Raw genomic sequence first — 21,136 nt, forward strand, 5'->3', positions numbered from 1 at the left:
TTAGTGAAAAAAGCCAATCCCAAAAAGTGTCATACCATGAATCTATTTATGTAACATCCTAAAAATTGCAAAAGTATAGACATGGAGAACAGTTGAATGGTTGCCAGGGGACAGGGACAGTGTTAGGGAGGGGGTGCAACTGAAAAAGAACTCCTCTGTCATGATGGAACAGTTTTGGTCCTGGTGATGGTTACACATATCTATACATGTAATCAAATGTATAGAACTATACACACAAATACATGTGAAAACTGGATAAGGTCTGTAGTCGTGTTAACAGTATTGTACCAGAGTCAATTTCCCTGTTTTTGATATTGGACTATAATTAGGAGATATCACCATTGGAAAAATCTGAGTGAAGGATTCAGGGGACTCTGTGCCATTTTCCCAACTTCCTGAGAGTCTAATAATCATTTCAAAAATAAAGGTTTAAAAAATTTACTTTTTAAAAAATGCACTTTCCATCTGCCAAGCAGCAGAAATAAATGTTAATTCATTCACACACACACACACACACACACACACACACACGCATATATATATATATGTATATATATATACACACACAGTAGTGAAACTGGAGAATATCAAGGGTATAGAGGAAGTAAAGATTGTAAAGGTTGCCAGAGAGATGACATATTCCCTACAAAGGAACCACAGTTGGACTAACAGCAGACTTTTCATTAGCAACAATAGATGCCAGAGGACATTGGTATAACTGCAAAGTGCTGAGGAAAAATAGCTATAAACCCCAAATATATGATCATTATTGAGGGCATTTTTTGTTGAAGACCATGAGATTTTACCACGCACGTTCTTTCATTTACAGTAGTTGGTTATGAAACTTTTCAGCCTCATGACCCCTTTATACTGTTAAAAATTATTGAGGATCCCAAAGACCTTTTATTTATGTGAGTTATACCTATCAGTATTTACCATAGCAGAAATTAATGCTGAGAACAGTTTAAAATATTTTTTAGGTTTAAAATAAGCAATAAATATGTTGCATGCTAACAAATATTTTTATTAAAAATCTTTTTCTAAAACAAAAACATTTAGTGAGAAAAGTGGCATTATTTTACACTTTTGTAAATTTCTTTAATGTTTGACCTACTAGAAGATAGCTAGATTCTTATATCTGCACTATATTTAATGTGTTTCTTTGGTTGAAGCATATGAAAAATTTTGATTTCACAGTTATAATGTGGAATCTGAAACCCATATCAGCGAACTTTTCATTCTCTTTAAAACCTGTTGGTCTACTTTATACTTTAAATGGATCATTTACCCATGCATAATTTTGTAACATCATGCATTGGTCACTTGGAAAATATTGGTTCATTGAATTATGTAGACCATTCAAAATGTTGTCAGGTTTCATTATACAGTATCAAAAATTCACATTTGTTGATATTGCCACCAGTTATCAGGAAAGCCTAAGTATTGGGAAGCTATAAACTCTACAGTGGTGGACACAAGCAAAATTCTTAATTTTACTTGAAGGCTCAAATTTTATCATTGGTAATAAACATTGTCTGTTGTTTTCATTGAAGTGATAGACTCACTTGTATGATTTTTTTTTTTTTTTTTTTTTTTTGAGACAGAGTCTCACTTTGTTGCCCTGGCTAGAGTGAGTGCCGTGGCATTAGCCTAGCTCACAGCAACCTCAAACTCCTGGGCTTAAGCGATCCTACTGCTTCAGCCTCCGTAGTAGCTGGGACTACAGGCATGTGCCACCATGCCCAGCTAATTTTTTCTATATATATTTTAGTTGGCCAGCTAATTTCTTTCTATTTTTAGTAGAGACGGGGTGTCGCTCTTACTCAGGCTGGTCTCAAACTCCTGACCTCGAGCGATCCACCCGCCTTGGCCTCCCAGAGGGCTAGGATTACAGGCGTGAGCCACCGCGCCCGGCCACTTCTATGATTTTTTAAAAAAATCATTACCAGATACCCAAGCCTGAGTAACCATAGCTTGTCAGGTTTTTTTTTTAGGTAAAAATGTTATTTTCTGAAAAAAGTAGGTAGTCTAGCTTGCACAAGTGCTTTCTCTCAAGACAGTAGCCATACTTGAAAATGCAGCAGAGCTGCTTTAAATGTGCATATTATGAAAATATTTTTTGTTTTAGAGGCCCCCACAGACCATACTTTGATAACTGGTGATTTAAAGAACCACTTTCAGAGTACTTCAGCAAGAAGAAAGCTGGGCACTGAGGGAAGGAATTGGTGGCAAGAGATAGTGGTAAACAAAAGAAATTCATAGAATCTGTTGATAAATTTGATTAAGTACTGACTGCAAAGTAAAACTTAAAAAATAATTTTTGTGTGTGTTTTAAAATGTGACCTGAAATTTTAGACAACTATATCATGGAAGATGGGAGGGAAAAGTTCAGTGGGTAAGTAAAGCATGCTAAACTTGTGTCAAGATTAAGGAGAAGATAGAACAACTAAATAACTTTAGGTATATGAATAATAAGTGGAATTTAGGAAAATGTATAGACAAACATTTTATTAAAAATTTAAGATAATTTTTTTGTTTCATCTTAAATAAAAGAAGAAAAATTCTGTAGCTTTCTAAACAGTGAGGGGAAAAATAAGGAATAAAAAGCTTATCAGTTTAACAAAAGATAAGAAAGAAGAATAAAAAGCAGAGAAAAGAGGCAGGAAACATAACACAAAATAAGATGTAGACTTGTCCAAATATATCATTAATCTCAATAAATGCAAACAAATTCACCTATTTAAAGATACAATTTATGAAACTGTATTATTTAAAACAAACTTTTAGTGTTATACTGCTTACCAGATACACACCTGAAATAAAATGACACAGAAAATGAAAGTTACTCCCTTCCTCCCTGCGTCCTTCCCTGTGTAAAAGCTGTCAGGCGGCCATGCTTCCTTCTTTCCCGTTGGCCACGGCATTCAGCTTCCCTTGGCCAAGGGGGATGTGGATTAGGGGGTGGTTTGGAACTGAGTCAAACAGTAGAATTTAAGGCAAAAACATGTCAGTAGGGATATTTTGGTAAACTGCGTAATGAAATAAGATGATAAGTCTGACAGTGTATGCATCTAACAACAAAGTCTCAAAATATATTAAGGTAATTGAATTATAATGAGGCACAGTTGAAACAGGAAATTTGAGTGCTTTCCTATCAGAAACTGATAAGCGAAGCAGACCAAAAATACTAAGGATGAGGAAGATTCAAACAATATAATGAACAATTACATTACATACAGAATTCTAAACCCCCAAAATGGAGATGATCTCTTATACAAGTTTTTAAACCTCTAAAGTTCAGAGATTACATTTTATTTATATTCCTGAGTGTATCTAGCATGTTGATGTTTTAAAATAGTTGCTCCATAAGTATATTTTGAATTACCAAATTATACTGAATCTGAATAAACCATGATCTTTTGAAATTTTTTACAATTCTCATGTGTCATTGGATTTCTCAGTTCTGTTTGGTGTAATATAATCTATAAAGTAAATCCCTGGGATTTCCTCCTCATGGGCAGTGTAGTGCAAGGTATTTTCTTTCTAACCTGTTTGTACTTTGCCTATTTATACTTAAGTGTTGGAATTCTCATTTTTTTCTAGTGGGTTGGCCTTGTGTAAGGGCTCTTCATGCACAGGGGGCCAAATTGCTAGATGCATGTGAGAGTGTTCCTTTAATTTCAGCCTGGTTGTCAAGAAAACCATTTATTTAAGAATATTGTTCTGCTGTTTCTGTGCCTTGAAAACTGTCTCTAATAGTAGACTTTGGCCCCAGGGAAGAAATGGAGAATTTGGCAGGAATTCTTGGCTTCCAGTACTCTTATAACTGTTAACTCTTCAGCAAGATTGTAATATGGTATTTAGGCTGATTTCCTGCTTATTTTGGTGTACTGATTTTAGGGAAAACATTTGAAAGAAACTAGTTGAAATAATTTCAATCTCTAAATGGTTGACTTTTAAAACAGACTATTATTAATTCATGTTTATTGAATTCTGATCAGAAAATGTGGCTTATAAAATTTCTGCTTAAGAGATTTATTTATGTTTGAGGAGCTTACTATACTATAATTTTTTTGTAAATATTCCATGGGTTCTGGAAAAATTATTCTCTGTAGGTTATAGACTTCCATATATACTTACTAAATCAACATCTTTAATTACATATTACTATTATCTTATATTTTTTGACTATGGATTATTAAGAGAAATAGATTAAAGTTTCGATTTTCTTGTGTGTTTCTGTTAACTTCTCCTGAGATTTCAAGTTTGCACTTTATCTATTTAAGTGCATTTCACATCTTACAGTGAATTGTACTTCAGTATAAACCAGTCTAGTTTGTTGTATTTATGATTGTGTCTTGCTTTTTTCTTTGCTTTATTTCAACAATATGAGCTTTGATTTTTTTCCTGCTCATCTTTGCTTTTTGTTCAGCCTTTTACTTTTGCCTCTTTGTTTTAGATATGTTCAGTAATTTTGTGAGGTTTGGGAATGGTGGGGGTTTGGATATAAGTCAAACAGTAGAATTTTTAACCAATCTAAGTCATTGTCTTTTCATAGGAAGTTGATCTTTATAATTTATTGTAACAATTGATATGTTGGTTTCATGTTGGTCAACTTGTTTTGAGCTTTGTTTTTTATGCTTTGCTTTCTTTCTTTCTGTTTTTTTTGTTTGTTTGTTTGTTTTTTTGAGACAGTCTCCTCTCAACCCAGCTAGAGTGCAGTGGTGTGATCACAGCTCACTGCAACCTCAAACTTCTGGGCTCAAGTGATTCTTTTGCTTCAGCCTCTGGGACTACAGGTGTACCAGCTAATTTTTTCTGTTTTTAGTAGAGAGAGGGTCTCTCTGTTGCTCAGGCTGGTCTTTAAAAAATTCTACTAGACTTTATTTTTTGAGAGCATTTTTGGGTTTACAGAAAAATTGCACAGAAAGCACAGAGTAGCCCCATATATATCCTTTGTACACCTCATTTTCTCCTGTTACTAATATCTTGAATTAGTGTGCTGCATTTGTTAGAATTGATGAACCAGTATTGATACTTACTGTTAAGTCAGTAGTTTACACTAAGGTTCACTCTTCATATTGTACAGTCCTAATGGTTGTATCATATAGAATGGTTTCACTGCCCTAAAAAGAAGTTTTAAATGTCAATGAACTTCAGCTTATCAGTTTTTTTCTTTCATAGATTGTGCTTTTGGAGTTATTCTAAAAAGTCATCACCAAATCCAAGGTCACCTAAAATTTTTCCTGTGTTATCTTGCAGAAGTTTTATAATTTTGTGCTTTACATTTAGGTCTGTAATCCATTTTGAGTGAATTTTTTGTGAAAGGTGGAAGGTCTATGTCTAAATTCCATTTTTTTTGAATGTGGATATCCAATTGTTCCAGCACTATTTATTGAAAAGACTTTTTTCCCCTACATTAAATTGCCTTTGCTCCTTTGTCAAAGATCAGTTGACTATATTTCTGTGGGTCTTTTTCTGACCTATAAGATTTTTTAAAACACTCCTTAATTTATATTTCTCCATCAGATTCAAGAGGAAAATATTTTTAGAGTAATACCCATTTGTGAAAGACTGAAAAATAAAATTTAGTGAGGTTTTATCCTGTCATGAACTTGAGATAGGAGGTATACACCTGCTCTTTATGCAAACCCACATTTACTCTACTGAATAGATAAGTGATTTTCAAGGATACTTTTGACTGTTCCCAATTTTTATGCAGAAACTTTAGTCATATGTTATGGCTCTCTTGTACACTAAAATGGCCATTCCTTGCCTTCTCCCTTTCAGTTGTCCCTTAGGCATTCAGCATAACTTCACTGGCCTCTTATCTATTATTGCTGTTTATCTGGCTACTGATAGGTGAGCTACTAAAAGCCTGAAGAGTTTTACTGTAGTTCAGAAGCTGGAGTAGTATACCTTAGAGATTATTGCTGTGCTCAGTGAGTGGAAACAGTACTGTCCAAAAGAAATATAATGCAAGCTGAAATTATGAGGTACATTTGTAATTTTAAATTTTTTGGTAATCACATTTTTAAAAATTTAAAAAGGTGAAATTGATTTTCTTCATATATTTAATATATCCAAAATATTACTTCAATACATAATCAATATAAAACATTATTGAGATATGTAATGTTTTTTATTTGGTTATAAGTCTTTAATGTCCAGTGTTTATTTGCTGTTTACAGCACATCTAAATTCAGACTAGCCACATTTCAAAAGTGCTCAGTAGCCACGTGTAGCTTATGGCTACCATTTTGGACAGTGCAGTGTATACCAAGACATGGTATAGCCATGTAATAGAGATCACTGTGAATTCATTTCATTCTGATATGACCTCAGCTATCTACAGCCCTTGGGGAAAGTTGGTGGGTTTTGCAGACAGTTGAGGGTTTATCTCATTAATCATCAAACTTTAATTATTTTTCATAGAAGCTCTCTAAAATGCATTAATATCTTTCCCTGCCTTCTTAATCAGAGTATAACATAGTGGTTAAAAGTGTGCAATCCAGAGCCATATAGTCTGCATTTTAATTCTGGTGTTAACACTTCCTAGCAGGGTGATTTTGAATTAATTACTTAAGCCCCATGTAATATGGTTTTCTCATGTGTAAAATGAGGGTAGAAACTATCTAACAGGGTATTTATGAAAATGAAATAAGAAAATACATGGTAAGTACTCAATAAATGTTCATTTCTCCTCCTACTAAATACTGTAACTACAACCAGCTACTACTACAGCCAGTACTACTAGTAGTTCAGCAGTAGTAGCATAATTTAGTCCTTTCTTAATGACTCAAGTAATTGTACTATGCTGTGATACTCTGATGCCCTGAGGACTTATGACAGTATTTAGGAATGTTTGACCTTATATTATGTGTTTCCAGACAACCTTGTTATTTGAATTCCTTTGTATGTTCTTTATAGTTCCCTTTTTTCACTGTCTGTATGCCTACCTATATACACTCTTCTCCCATTCCTAGTTTGCTGCTTCTGCTTTATTTTCCTTAGAGTCATCATTTCTCAACCACTTACCTAAACAATACAACTTAAGTGGCCCTTCCCATGCTGACTCCCAGCTGTGCTCCATGCATCCTCACGTATCACATTCTTCAGTTGGCAGATTTTTGACACCAGTACCATATCTACTTTTGCTGTTGCCTTAGTTAGAAATGCCTTTCCCCCTCTTCTCCTCTTGATATCCTGTTTAATCTCAAAAACTTAAGTCCTTCATTCCTTCATTCAGCAAATATTTTTGGAGTTCTGTGCCCTAGGTATTGAGGATAAAATGGAGAACAAGAGAGATGCAATCATTGCACTCAAAAAATTTACAGTTTGTTGGGGAAGAAGACATTATCAAGGGTAATAGCACTTTGTAACTGGCTCATTTCACTTATCATTTATATTCATTCATGCATTCAACAAATACGTATTGAGTGTTTGCTATATACCAGGCATTTTGCTGGGTATACAGTGGTGAGTGGAACCAGGCATGGTATTGCTTTCATGAATTCCATAGTCTAGTGAAGGAAATGGGCAAAAAAACGAAAATAATTAAGTCAAATAATTAAACTAAATGTTTTCTTAAAAACTGAGTTAAGGCTGGGCATGATGGCTCACGCCTGCAATTCCAACACTTTGGGAGGCTGGGGTAGGATGATTGCTTGAGGCCAGGAGTTCAAAACCAGCCTAGGCAACATAGCAAAACTCTGTCTCTACAAAAAACTTAAATTAGCCAGGCATAGTGGCTTGTACCCTAGTCCCAGCTACTCCAAAAGCTGAGCCAAGAGGATCACTTGAGCCCAGGAGTTCAAAGCTGCAGTGAGCTATGATTGTGCTATTGCCTTCCAGCCTAGGCAACAGAGCAAGACCCTTTCTCTAAAACAAAAACAAAACAAAAATAACTGAGTTAAGTGCTCTGAAGGAAAGGAGCACCATTTATGAGAGGTTAGCCAGGAAATCAGGGAGAAATTTCCTGAGAAAGCCAAACCAGAGGCATTTGGGCGGCAGAGGGTCACAGCTGATAGAACAGCAATGCAGCAACCCTGTGGCAGAAAGAAGCATGTCATGGTCAGGGAACAAAAGAAGGCTAGTGTGGCTGGAGCACGGAGAAAGGGAGAATAGAGTGGAATGAGATTGAGGAGTAGGCAAGGACCACAGAGGAGGCTGAGAGAAGTGGGCAAATTGTGGGAATATTTGAGAGGAAAAATTCACAGGACTTGGGGATGATTTACATATGGGGAGTGTGGGAAAGGAGAAGTGTCAAAGATGACTCCCTAGATTTTAGACTTGCACACCTTTGTGCATTGTGCCCTTCACTGGAATAGCTAGCATGGGGTTTTGGTGTGTCAAGAGGAGTGGTTGGGACTGCATGAGTTTGCATTCTCTGTCTATTAACTTGAGAACTTGAGATGGCTTTGCTAGATCTAAAAGAAGCTTTCAAATAGTCATTTATATTTGCTTGTCTGGAGTTTAGAGGGGAGAGATATGAACTGGAAATGTGAATTTGGGAGTCATCTGCATGGGTAAAATGAAAAGAGGTAAGAGCCTAAGACTGAACACTGAAGAACTGTGGGGATGGTGGTGTTGAAATGGTGTGTCCTACAGAACAAAGGGGTTCAGAGTGAGTGGGCTGCATAAAGAGTTCAGTTTTGGGTGTATTGAAGGCTGAGATTCCTTGAGAGACATCCAAATGAAGAAATGTTGTCAGTAGTAGAGAATAGATAATGAGTTTGGAGTCTGGACTGTGTCTATTTTATGGGCTTATGTTCTCCTGTCCATACACAGTGCTTACCACGTAGCAAATGCTTGATAAGTAATTTGTGGCATGGATGAGAGAACGTAGGAACATTCAAAGATCTGTGCTGAGATTCTCCACCCTTGCCCTGCCAGGAAGGCCTTTCCCCAAGTGCCTGCTAAAACAAGCTTCTGTCTGTATACAGACCTTTATTCAATAAAAATTACCAAGTTAGATCTTCTTAACCTGGTGATATATTTATTTAAGTGACAGATTTGGAGTTATCGCATACATTTTATTTGTTGACCTGAATGGCCGATTATCAACATTTACCCATTGCCAGAGTCACCACACTACTAGGTAGTAGTTTGGTAGATCGGAACACACTGGAGTGCCTACTGTATGTTGTGCTGTATGCTAAGCCCTTTAAGTGTATTATTCCTTACAACAGCTCTGTAAGTCATAGGCAATGACATTTTTGCAGGAGAGAAATCGAGGATCAGGAAGTTAATTAACTGCCTAAGGTCATAAACTTAGCAAATGGCAGAGTCAGGATTTCAACCTAGATCTGCCTCCATCTCCCTTGTTCTTCAGTACCATACCATACAAAGAAATGAGGCTGTTCTCATGACAATAGCACCAGGGACATTATAGCCATTTAAGACATCTCTCTCACATCAAGAATTTACATGTTGTCCACACATCCCAGACACTATGCTAGGCACTGGGGATACAAAGAGTCATAAAGTTTATGGCCTCAAGGTTCAGGCTGGTGGGTGAGAGAAACACCAAGTCACACATTTTCTGCTCCAGTGTCATTGAGACTTGCTGAAATAGTGAACATTCAGAATGCTGTAGGGATGTAGAGAAGGGCTTTTCTAATTCTGCCTGGACATGGAGGCCTGTTGAGTGGGAGTGGGAGGGATGTCAGGAATTGATACTTGAGCTAAATCTCAAAAGATGACTAGACAGGCTAGAACAGGGAGCCTCCGAGCTGATAGGCCTCAGCAAGAACAGTGGTGAGAACTGGCATATGAACTGATGAGGGAACTGTAAGCAGTTGGTGTGTGTGGAGCCTGATGCTTGTTCTTGAATTGCAGGAGATATGTTGGAAGGCAGGGCAGAGTATAATGGAAGGCCTTATGGAAGCCAGGTACTTTTAATGGGCTCTTGAATACTGAGAGGCTAGGTAGTGAAAGACTTTAAGCAGAGGGATGACAGTATCGCATTTGTGTTTCTGAAAGATCCCTCTGGTAGCGGGGTTGAGGATAAACATTTGCAGGGTAAATTTGTGATAGACTATGAATTTCTGAAATTTAAATTCTGTCAAGTGAATTCGAAGAATGTCTCTAATTCAGAACAATACAACGAAGGACTTGCCAGAAATGATAGAATTAGCAAGTAAGAATGTTAAGACAGCTATTGCAAACATGTTCTATATGTTCAAGATGACAGAGCTCTATGCGTGAATATGATGAGGAGAGAAACAGAAAATATTTTTTAAAAACCCAAGTGGAACTTCTAGAGATGAAAATATAGTATCTGAAATGAAAACTACACTAGATGAGATTAAAAGCACTTAGAAAAGATCCATGAACTTGAAGACAGGACAATAGAAACTATCCAAGGAGGAGCTCAGACAGAACAATATGAAGGTCTTACTTCCACTTAGAAATTAGTGGACATTTTCTCCCTAGGACTTCTTTACCAGAAAATTTAGACTCAACTCTTCCTGTGTGAGGTTGCTGTGGCTTGACAAACCTTATGATATTATTTATCAATTTTTGCTTTCCATTTTGTGGGGGTTTTGGAGAAAAGAAATCTTGACCATCTTAAAAATCTTTTCTCTGACTTCAGAGAGGTCAGCTTCTGAGCTGCAACCCTCAGGGCATGTCTTTCTCTTGCTAATGGATGACAGACTCTTAATATTGATTCTGTCATCAAAATAAACGCCAAGGCCAAGTAATGAGAGTTCTGGACATTTTAGAATCATGTGCCATGTGCTCTTTTATTTTTCATAAAAAAAATAATATTCATCTGTCTGGTCACCACACTTCAATGTGTTTTGCATTTCCCAAAGATAAGAGTGAATTTTTATGAGTACGTAAATTGAACATGCCAGATCACATTTGATAGAAATCTAGGATCCTTCCTAGAATGCTCCTGAATTTTCTTATATAAATTAAATGCCATCTATATATGGGCTACAGGCTTCTGTTACTTCATAAAAGCTAAACTGGCCTTTTAACATAAAATGAATATTGGTTAACAATTCAATGAAATAAATTTTTCTAATGAAAAATTTTAATCCCATTTAATGAAACATGAATAAGTGAAATTTAGTTATTATACTCATTAAAGGTTTAGAGATATGATTTTATATGTATGTGTGTGTGTGTATGTGTATCCATCCATCTCCAAAAGGATCTCTTTTTGGCAACAGGCTTCATTTTGTATCCGTTCATTGTTCAGACTTTAAATTCTCTTGTAGACTTCATGGTGTCTGAAAGGAACTGCTCCTTTCATGCCAACCCAACTCTAAAATTAAGTCTCTTCCTGTGGATCCAGTTATTCTATATTTGTTCGTTATTCTTTTGATCATTCTTCTTTCTCTGGTAGTGACTCAAAAATAGAACCTTAGTTTTCTCTGTGTCATTCTATCTACCATGCATCTGTGAGATAGTTAATTCTACTTCCATATAATCAGAAACTTAAGAGCAGTAGAGGAAATCTTGGCAAAATGGGAATCCTTCATGACAGGCATTGTGCAATGAATTAAGCCATTTAATCCCTACAAGACCTTTATGTAGTAGATATGGTTATTTCCTCTGTAATTTCAGAACTTGGTAGAGAAAATGACCACTTGGGAATCAGGGAATGTGTGTGAGGCAGACAGTGCTCAGGGTCTCTAGGACAAGTGATTCTGCGAGTGGTAGGCTGAGACATTTCCCTTCATTCTTTGTACTGCTCCATATTTCTAAATTGTGTCCTATAAACCTGTATTACCCTTATAAAAATAAATTAAATGTTTTATAAAGGAAAATAAAATACATACTCAGGACATTTGGAAAGTATAGAAAATTAGGAAGAAAAAAGTTTTTTTGACTTAAATATAAACACAACCTTTGTAAAACCTTTTGGTACATTTATTTCTAGTCTTTTTATGTATATACAATTAAAAATTTGTACATAGTGTAATCATTTCTCACTTTTTTCTCTATTAAAAAGTGAGATGCCAGTATTCATATCTTGCTGGACTGTAAAAATTGCCCTTTCATCCTCACTTCCTCCTTCACTGCCTTCTTCCCGTGTCTTGAGCTGTAATCTCTGACACATGTGCATTGTCTAGAAAGCCTCATTTGGTTAATAGATATCACTGTGAAAAGCAAGAACAGAAAAAGGAAAGCTTATTACTTACCCTCTTCTCATTAAATGTACCTCGTTAATAATACCCTTCATGTTTTTTCATAGGTAGAGTGATTCAATGTACACATTCATATATTCATTTGTTCAACAAATATTTTTTAAATACCTTCTAGATGCCAGTCATTTTATTCTTCAGTAAGCATGCAGAAACAATAGAAGAATCCCTGTTTATCAGGAGAACATAGATGCATAAATAGGAAAAAGAGCAATATGATTAGTGATATGCAAAAATATTGAGTTCTGTAAGAAATCCAAGTGATTCACCTAGAGAAATCAAGGAAAGCTTTTTTCAGATAAGAAAATGGAGCTCAGAGAGATTTGGTTATAGTTGGTTAGTGGTTGAGTTAGCATTAAAATCAGATGTGACTGCAAAACGCCTGTCTTTCCACCAAACTGTCATAGGAAGATGCCCCTCTTTTCATTGTATTGTAAGCTCCAAATGTCTGTATTTGGGGGATTCCTGAGGCAGGGACCAGAGCTACCCTTTTTTTCTCTCCCCATTTCAAAATGCCACACATATTTTATTTGATCAAAGAATAATGGAACAGAAGTAGGGAGACCTGGTTCTCTAGACTGGCTTTGCCTCTTTTTAATTAGGTGAACATGAACATGTTGTTCTTCTTTTCTAGGCCTCCATTCTCCATCAGTAAAAGCAAGGAGGTTGAAATGAATCTCTCTAAGCCTCTAATTTTTTATAAGCAATATGTCATGGTTTACTCCTTCTTATCAAAGTGTGTGGCATTTCCGTTGGTGTGTGGGTCCCCAAGTGCCTTGGGACATCTTGACACACCGTGGCTTTGGCAGATGAATTGGGTGGGGGTCAAGAATGAGGGCTGGGTTTGAATCTCAGCTGTGTCACTTGCATGCTGTTTAATTTGAGCAAGGCACTTAACCCTATTGAGCCTCAGTTTCCTAATTTGTAGAACAGAAATAATAATAGATGACTCTTACAGAGTTGATGTGAAGATACAGTGAGCTTATGTAGCTAAACCACTTCGTACACAGTGTTTGACACATATTGCTCAGTAGATGTAGCTAAGGATACTAATAGTGTGCTAGTACTAATTTGTAGTCCTGAAGCAGCATTAGAAGTCAAAATATAACAGTAGTTTCTTTCACTAATGATTCCTTTATAAAGGCACAAAGAAACCAATATGTCCATGCATCAGATATGGAATTTTCATCATTATCTCCTCAGATTTCCAGTTAAGGGGTTGGACAGATTGGAGCACTATTTGCTGCTAAACTTTACTGATGACCCAGAAAGAACTTCCATTAGTCTTGTATAACATAGCAGGAATCATTCTTTTCCTTGCTGTGTTCCCAGTGCTCAGGGCAGTGCAACACAGAGTGGATACTTTACAAATGTTTTCTGAATGAATGATTTTACATTTTGTATTTAAGAACTGGGGAGAATAATAGCAGAATAATAGCACTTGGTACTGAACCTTTTAGATCTCAAATCTTAGCCTGTGACATTTGTTGGGGTTTTTTTTTTTTGAGGAGATTTAGGGGCATCCCATGACAATGAAAGCAGAATTCTTCGGATATCAGTGTTTAACTTTCTGCTTTGATCAGTAGGCTTATTATTTGCCCTTGAAACTGTGTGGTGCTGGAGAATCACAGACATTCATCAGGTTGATTTACATGGCAATAAATAATCTGTGCTGTCTATTGCTTGTTCCATCAGTGTCTTCCCTGTCTATAAAACCCTGGGGACTCAGTGGCTCCAAGGCTGGAGTACAGTGGATGTGTTTACTCCAGTTACAGATGCTACTTGGTTTCGTTGTTGCTTTTTTGCTCTGATATGCATCTATGATTTATTTTTAAGGATTGACCAAAGTGTAAAAGTTAGTTTCCATCTGAACTTATTATTATAATTACCTTCCCATTTATTTTTTTACTTCTGTTATATGCTAGGTACTACATGTATTATCTCATCTAATCCTTACAACCCCTGAGTTAGGTGATTATACCCTTTTTATAGAGTGGAAATTGAAACTCAAAATGAAGCTTATTCTCTTCTCTGAAATCACATAAGCACATGAGCCATGGAGCTGAGATTAGAACACAGTTCTTTCTGACCACAAAACTCTTAGCCACTATACCACAAGTAGAGAACCTGTGACCTTCTAGGTCCTTAAATACAGCCTTTTGACTGAATCCAAATTTTACACAACAAATGCTTTTATTTTTATTAATACATTTTTGTTCACCTTTTATGTTTTTATTTTATTTTTAAAATGAATGTATTTAAAATACCAAAGAATAAAATAAATTTCAATGAAATAATTCTCCTAGATTGGCCAGCATAATTACAACATTCGTGAGCCATAAGGGCTAAATTGACTGCTGCTATACTCATGGTTTAGTTCTAACTTGTCCCCCTGACTGGTACCACTACCACACAAGGTTGGTGGTGAGAGTTTATGGGGATCAAGTATGCCAGTCTATTATCAGTATTTGACAATAGTACACTCTGTTTCTGTTTGAAGTGGAATTTGTGAATAGTTGCACAGCTCGACAGTATTTTTTAGTTTTCTGCTTAATATCCCATCATGTCAAAGAAGACCAAGAGAACACTAAAGGAAGAAAACAGACATTTTAATGAGGAATGGGAATTGCAATATTATCTTGTTTCTGCTAAAGATAAGATGATTTGATTGCTTTGTGATACTGCAGTATTAACATTAAAGAAATTCAATGCTCATCAGCATCATAACATTCATAAGGACCACAAATATTTTAACTTAGGATGAGAGACACAAAAGGTGGTATTGCAGAAATTAAAAGATGAAAACCGAAAGCAAAGACAATTCTTTAAAGCAGCAATAAGACCTGGAAATAATGCCACTGAAGCTACTTATAAAGTAGCTATATAGTCAGGAAAAGGGGGAAGCCATTCAGTGATGTAGAAATTGCCAAAGAATGCATTGTCAAAGTTGTAGAATGCTTAAACCCTGATAACATTTCAAAGTACAAATAACTACCTCTTTCAAGGAGAACCATAACTGATTGGCAGCATGAATAAGCCTTCAACTTAACAAAACAACTTCATGCAATGCTTCAAAAGGAAAATATATATTATTCAGTCACTTTGGAAAATTCAGCTGACACTACTGACTCAGCACAGGTTTTATACTTCATTTGCGTCATAATGGAAGATCTGTGCTGCAGAGTTACTCACTTTGGGCACTCTTGCAAACAGAACACAGGGAATAGATATCTTCAACAACTTTCAAGATAAATTTCGTGCAGTTGGACTGAATTTGGTAAATTTAGTGAATGTATGTACAGATGGGGCACCTTCCATGACAGGAAGACATGAAGAGTTTATTGCACAGATAAAAAATGTATTTACAGATCCAGATGTTCTCATTTCTTTTCATTGTATCTTGCATCAGCAAAATCTCTGTGCTGAAGTTACTATTTTATTAATAAAAGACACTTTGCAATAAGTTATAAGTATTGTTAACTATATTCCTGCAGATGTAACAGGGCGTCATCAGTTTCCTAACATGCTAAAGTTGAATGATGAGGTATTCAGTATGGATTTGCCCTGTCATTCTAAAGTACATTGACTATCACAGGGACAGGTGTGAGCCAAAATTTTATCTCTGTGAGAACAGATAGTTAAATTTTATGAAGAACAGAATCAGCAAATTATCAAAAGAAGATTTCTATAGGAAATAGCATCTGTGTGTGTTATCATGTCCAGTCAAAACAACTTGAATATTTCTTTGCAAGGTAAAACTAAGTGTATATATGATATGTGGCAAAAAAAAAATCCAAGCACTTCAAACAAGGCTATCTTTTTTCAAAACACTTCTTCAAAGGGAAATTTTGCATGAACATTTTTCCCAGTTAGCAAAGGTCATTGATGAGCAGAATGATACATGCAAACTATTTGAAGATTATGCAGCTATTGTAGACTTATTCCTTGGAGAATACAATGAAAGGTTCACTGACTTTTAGAGTGATGACATCACACTCAAATTAGCATTTTAGTCTCACCTAGTTGATATCACCAAGGCGCCTAAAGAGCTCAGATGGAATTGATGGAGCTCTCAGTAGATGACATTTTAAAGTCACTGTTTGATACTAAGAAAGATCCAATTGAAATGTGGAAAAATGCAGTAGAATACCCACGCCTTTGGCAACATGCCCGAAAAAATACTTTCTTGCTTTTCAACCACTTATTGCTGAGAATCTACATTCTCCTACCTAACCCAAATCAAGACACCCTTAAGGTCACAGATGATTGGTATCCATCTAGAGGATCAACTGAAACTGTGGACCTCCGTGCTGCAACTAAATATTCAGAATAAATGCTTTCCAACAAAAGTAGATGATAACAAAGTCATTAAAAGGTTGCTTAATTTTAAAATTAACGAATAGTTTTCATTTTTTGAAATTATTAAGTATTTAAGTTGATGCAAAAGTAATTACAGTTTTAGCATTGTTGAAATTTGCCATTTGATACTGGAATACATTCTCAAATAAATGTGGTTATGTTATACATTATTTTAATGTGCATTTCTCACTTTATTTTTTTTTTTGCTAATGACTTATTATTTGCTGTTTATTTTATATTTATTTTAGACTATGGAAAATGATGTTAGACAAAAGGCAAATCTGAGTAATTTTCTTATTTGAATTCAAGAGGGATCGTAATGCAGTGGAGACAACTCCCAACATCAACAACGCCTTTGGCCCAGGAACTGCTTGCTAATGAATGTGCAATGCAGTGGTGGTTCAAGAAGTTTTGCAAAGGAGACGAGAGCCTTGAAGATGAGGAGAGCCATCAGAAGTTGACAAGGACCAACTGAAAGCAATCATTGAAGCTAATCCTCTTACAACTACGTGAGAAGTTGCCAAAGAACTCAACATTGACCATTCTTCGGTCGTTCAGCATTTGAAGCAAATTGGAAAGGTGAAAAAGCTCTGTAAGTGAGTGCCTCATGAGCTGACTGAAAATTTAAAAAGCGTTGTTTTGAAGTGTCTTCTTCTCTTATTGTACACAAGAACAAGGCACCGTTACTCGATCAGATTGTGACTTGCCATGAAAAGTGGATTTTGTCACAACAACTGGTGACGACCAGCTCAGTGGTTGGACTGAGAAGAAGCTCCAAAGCACTTCCCAAAGCCAAACTTGCACCAAAAAAAATGTCATGGTCACTGTTTGGTGGTCTGCTGCCAGTCTGATCCACTACAACTTTCTGGATCCCAGTGAAACCATTACATCTGAGAAGTATGCTCAGCTAATCAATGAGATGCACCGAAAACTGCAAAGCCTGCACCCGGCATTGGTCAACAGAAAGGGCCCATTTCTTCTCCCTGACAACACCTGACCGCGTGTTGGACAACCAATGCTTCAAAAGTTGAACGAATTGGACTGCAAGGTTTTGCCTCATCCACCATATTCACCCGACCTCTTGCCAACCGACTACCACTTCTTCAAGCATCCCGACAACTTTTTGCAGAGAAAACACTACCACAACCAGCAGGATGCAGAAAATGCTTTCAAGAGTTTGTCGAATCCCAAAGCATGGATTCTTATGCTACAGAAATAAACAAACTTATTTCTTCTTGGCAAAAATGTGTTGATTGTAATGGTTCCTATTTTGATTAGTAAAGATGTGTTTGAGCCTAGTTATAATGATGTATAATTCATGGTCCAAAACCACGATTATTTTTGCACCAATCTAATACATAGTAGTTAGATTTTTACAAAATAATGTACATTTTTAAGTATATCTAATTGAAGTTTCTTGAATGCATTCTTACTTGATTACAGCTAAATTAATGCAGCCTTCCAACATGAAAACTTCCCCACCCCTGTACTATACCATGACATTTTCCTCATCTAAAGTGCTTTCTTCCACTTCTACTTTGTTTTAGGTTTAAGTTAGTACCCTATTTCAAAGATCCAAAAGTTTCCCATACCATTCAGAGATGAATTTTAAATATCTTAACAGCATTGCAAATATCTGAAATTTATAGTGACAAACATAGCCATATTACTTTCTTGTTATCCATCTATTTAGCAAATTTACAGTTTCCATTAATTTTAATCTGTCCTTATTACCTGTTTTAGGTAATAAATATTTTAGTCATGACAGACTCACTGAGTATAGATCACCTGAAGTAGGCTTTCTCTCTCAATAAGCAGAGTTGCAGCTAAAGATTTGTGAATTAATTGGGAAAATTGCAAATCAGGTAGTCAGTGAAATAATTCATTGTCACATCCAATCAATAAACTTTGTAAATCAACTCATTTAATTCAAAAAATGATCTATATAGATCAAGCAACCAATTAAACAATTAGCATACACTTTGCAATTAATTAATTTAAGCATCAATCATGTAATTAAAACTCCAAATTTAAGCTGCAGAATTTAGAATTCTACCTCCTTGTGAACTCTTAGGTTCATGTTTCTGAGGTTAGCAGGTTTGCTGTTTCACAATTCAGCTTTGGAGCAGGGTATCTTAAGTGTTTAAGTTGATTTCAGTTTTAAATTGTCTATATGTTCGTATAGTTTTCCACCCTGTTTCAACAGATCAACATTTTACTTCCCCAAGAGGGAGAAGGGAGTGTGTGTTGATTCTAAACTGGGCAAGACTGGAATCTAGCAGTACTAACTGGACATTCTAGGGAAGTAGGAAATGTCCAGAAGTAGTCAAGAGGGCCAGGTGTATGCGTCAGATAAAGTGGGTCATTTGCTTTTACTCTGCTAAGGATCCATGCTTTTTGGAGTCAGAGCATGCCAATGATTTAAATACTCCTTAGGGAAGGGAGAATTGTGTGGATGGTCTTGGTTACTTTGAGTACTTCTCCTGATCTTAGAGCGCAGATATTTTCTTAATCCTAATCATAAATCAAAGGCCTCTGACTCCCCCCAAATAATTTTCCCCCTTTATAGTTTTGTTTGTATGTCTTTTGTGATATTTATTTTATTCATGTTTGTATTATAGCTGGCAGAGGGCTTACTTTGTTCCCTCTACTTTACTGTAAGCTTCCCCCTTTTTTGGATACAATGTCTTGCTCTGTTGCCCAGGCTAGAATGCAGTGGGGTCATCATAGCTCACTGCAACCTCAAATTTCTGGGCTCAAGAGATCCTCCTGCCTCAGCTTCCTGTGTAGTTGGAGGTGCATGCCACCACACCCAGCTAAATTTATATATATATATATATATATATATATATATATATACACATACACACACACACACACACACACACACATATATATATATATATTTTCCCCCCCTAGAGATGTGGACTTGCTATATTGCTCAGGCTTGTCTCAAACTCCTGGTCTAGAGCAGTCCTCCGACCTCGCCCTCCCAAAGTGTTAGAGTTATACGTGTGAACCACCACACCCAGCCTGTAAGCTTCCTTTAGGGCTGATACTAAAGCTCACCTTTGAGTTAAAGGGTTAAGTTCTGTGTCTTATCTATTATAGGTGCTCAGTAAATGTTAAAAAAAAAATAGAGTAGTATAAAGACTTTCATTTCACATCGTTTTCCTCCTCCTTGTATTGCCATGTGTTTTCTATCAAGTCAAGTAGGATTTGGGGGTTCTAACTGTATTGCCAAGCTTGAGGTAAAGAACCGCAGTGTCCTCAACTTGCTTGTTGTACACCACACCCTCTGGTCTTCTCTTCCTTTACTTACTTTGGTATTCACTCACCTTTTTGGTTTTCCTTTCAGTGACAATGTCAGTGCCTACTGTCTGCATATTGCCGAGGATGATGGGGAGGTGGACACAGATTTCCCCCCGCTGGATTCCAATGAGCCCATTCATAAGTTTGGCTTCAGTACTTTGGCCCTGGTTGAAAAGTATTCATCTCCTGGTCTGACATCCAAAGAGTCACTCTTTGTTCGAATGTGAGTACTGACTCCATTGTTTATTTCCATATCTCATCCCTACCTTCTAGCATTTCAATTTTGGTTTTATCAAATGAATGATATTTGGCATCTGGAGAGTCCACTTGTAATAATGATAACTTCCAGAGAGATATTGGGGACAACATTAACATTATATTTCTGTCCTCTGCACCTAAGCTAAATACAGACTGCTTTGCAGTAGCCGGTTGTGTAAGATAGATCTCTGAATGTCATATCTGGAACCAGGCCTATGGAAACACTGGTGCACTTGGAGCCTGGGAGGCAGAAGTTCTTGGTTTGCCACCTTCTCTTCAAGGATTACAAATGAAATGAAAATGTGCATTGTGGCCACTTCTCTTTTGTGACTTAAAGTACTTTGCTCTCCAGCTTTGTTCAGATCAGATTTGATTTTTCTTCTCAATTGCCTTCCTTTAGATTGAGCAAACATTCTTAACCTTTTTTGTCCCTTTGGCAGTCTGGTAAAACCTATAAAAGCCCTTCTCAGAAAAGCGTATGTAAATGCATAAAATAAAATTCACTGGAATATAAAAGGATTCTGTTATATTTAAAATTATCAAATTATTAAACAAATTTGTGATGTAATAGATAAGGCTTTACTAATAGATTAAATAACAACATCCAGCTGCAGATCTCACAATAACTCTTAAAGTCTGTTATTACTAAATGGTGACGAGCATAAATGGTATTTGAGAAATCTGCAACAACTGTAACATGCTGTGGTGTTAGCTGTGATTTCTGTTCCTGACAGAGTCACTGGCAGTTACTACTACTGTGATTTGTTGCCTATACTTATAATTCAAGGAAATGCAAAATATGAGAAGTTAGTGAAAATAAAAATGTAATTTTTTTCCATTCAAGTCTACAGAGCTCCTCAGTTTTATCCACACGTCCCAATTGTGAAGGGAAAACCTGCAGCATTTAAGGCTGCCCTCTGGAACCTAAGCTTTTCTGACCCGGGCCTCAGCAGTCCCTTTCCTAGCCATCTCCTGAGAACAATAGTGATCCCTCTGGCACCCCCTGCTGTTAGTAACCAGCAAATTCACTATCCGAAAGAGGGATT

The 21,136-nt window shown here is 36.4% G+C and overlaps 1 protein-coding gene across 6 annotated transcripts in view; it reads left to right on the plus strand.

Moving 5' to 3' along the window:
• Positions 1-21,136, plus strand: part of MAPKAP1 (MAPK associated protein 1) — a 231,711-nt gene that overhangs the window by 98,593 nt on the left and 111,982 nt on the right. For all 6 annotated transcript variants that reach the window (XM_045563651.1, XM_045563653.1, XM_045563654.1 and 3 more), the window contains one exon: positions 19,879-20,055. In XM_045563651.1, coding sequence (XP_045419607.1) covers positions 19,879-20,055 — 177 coding nt within the window. The remainder of the gene's footprint in view (positions 1-19,878; positions 20,056-21,136) is intronic.

This window comes from Lemur catta, chromosome 10 (genome assembly GCF_020740605.2).
Source record: "Lemur catta isolate mLemCat1 chromosome 10, mLemCat1.pri, whole genome shotgun sequence".
Classification (NCBI taxonomy): domain Eukaryota; kingdom Metazoa; phylum Chordata; class Mammalia; order Primates; family Lemuridae; genus Lemur; species Lemur catta.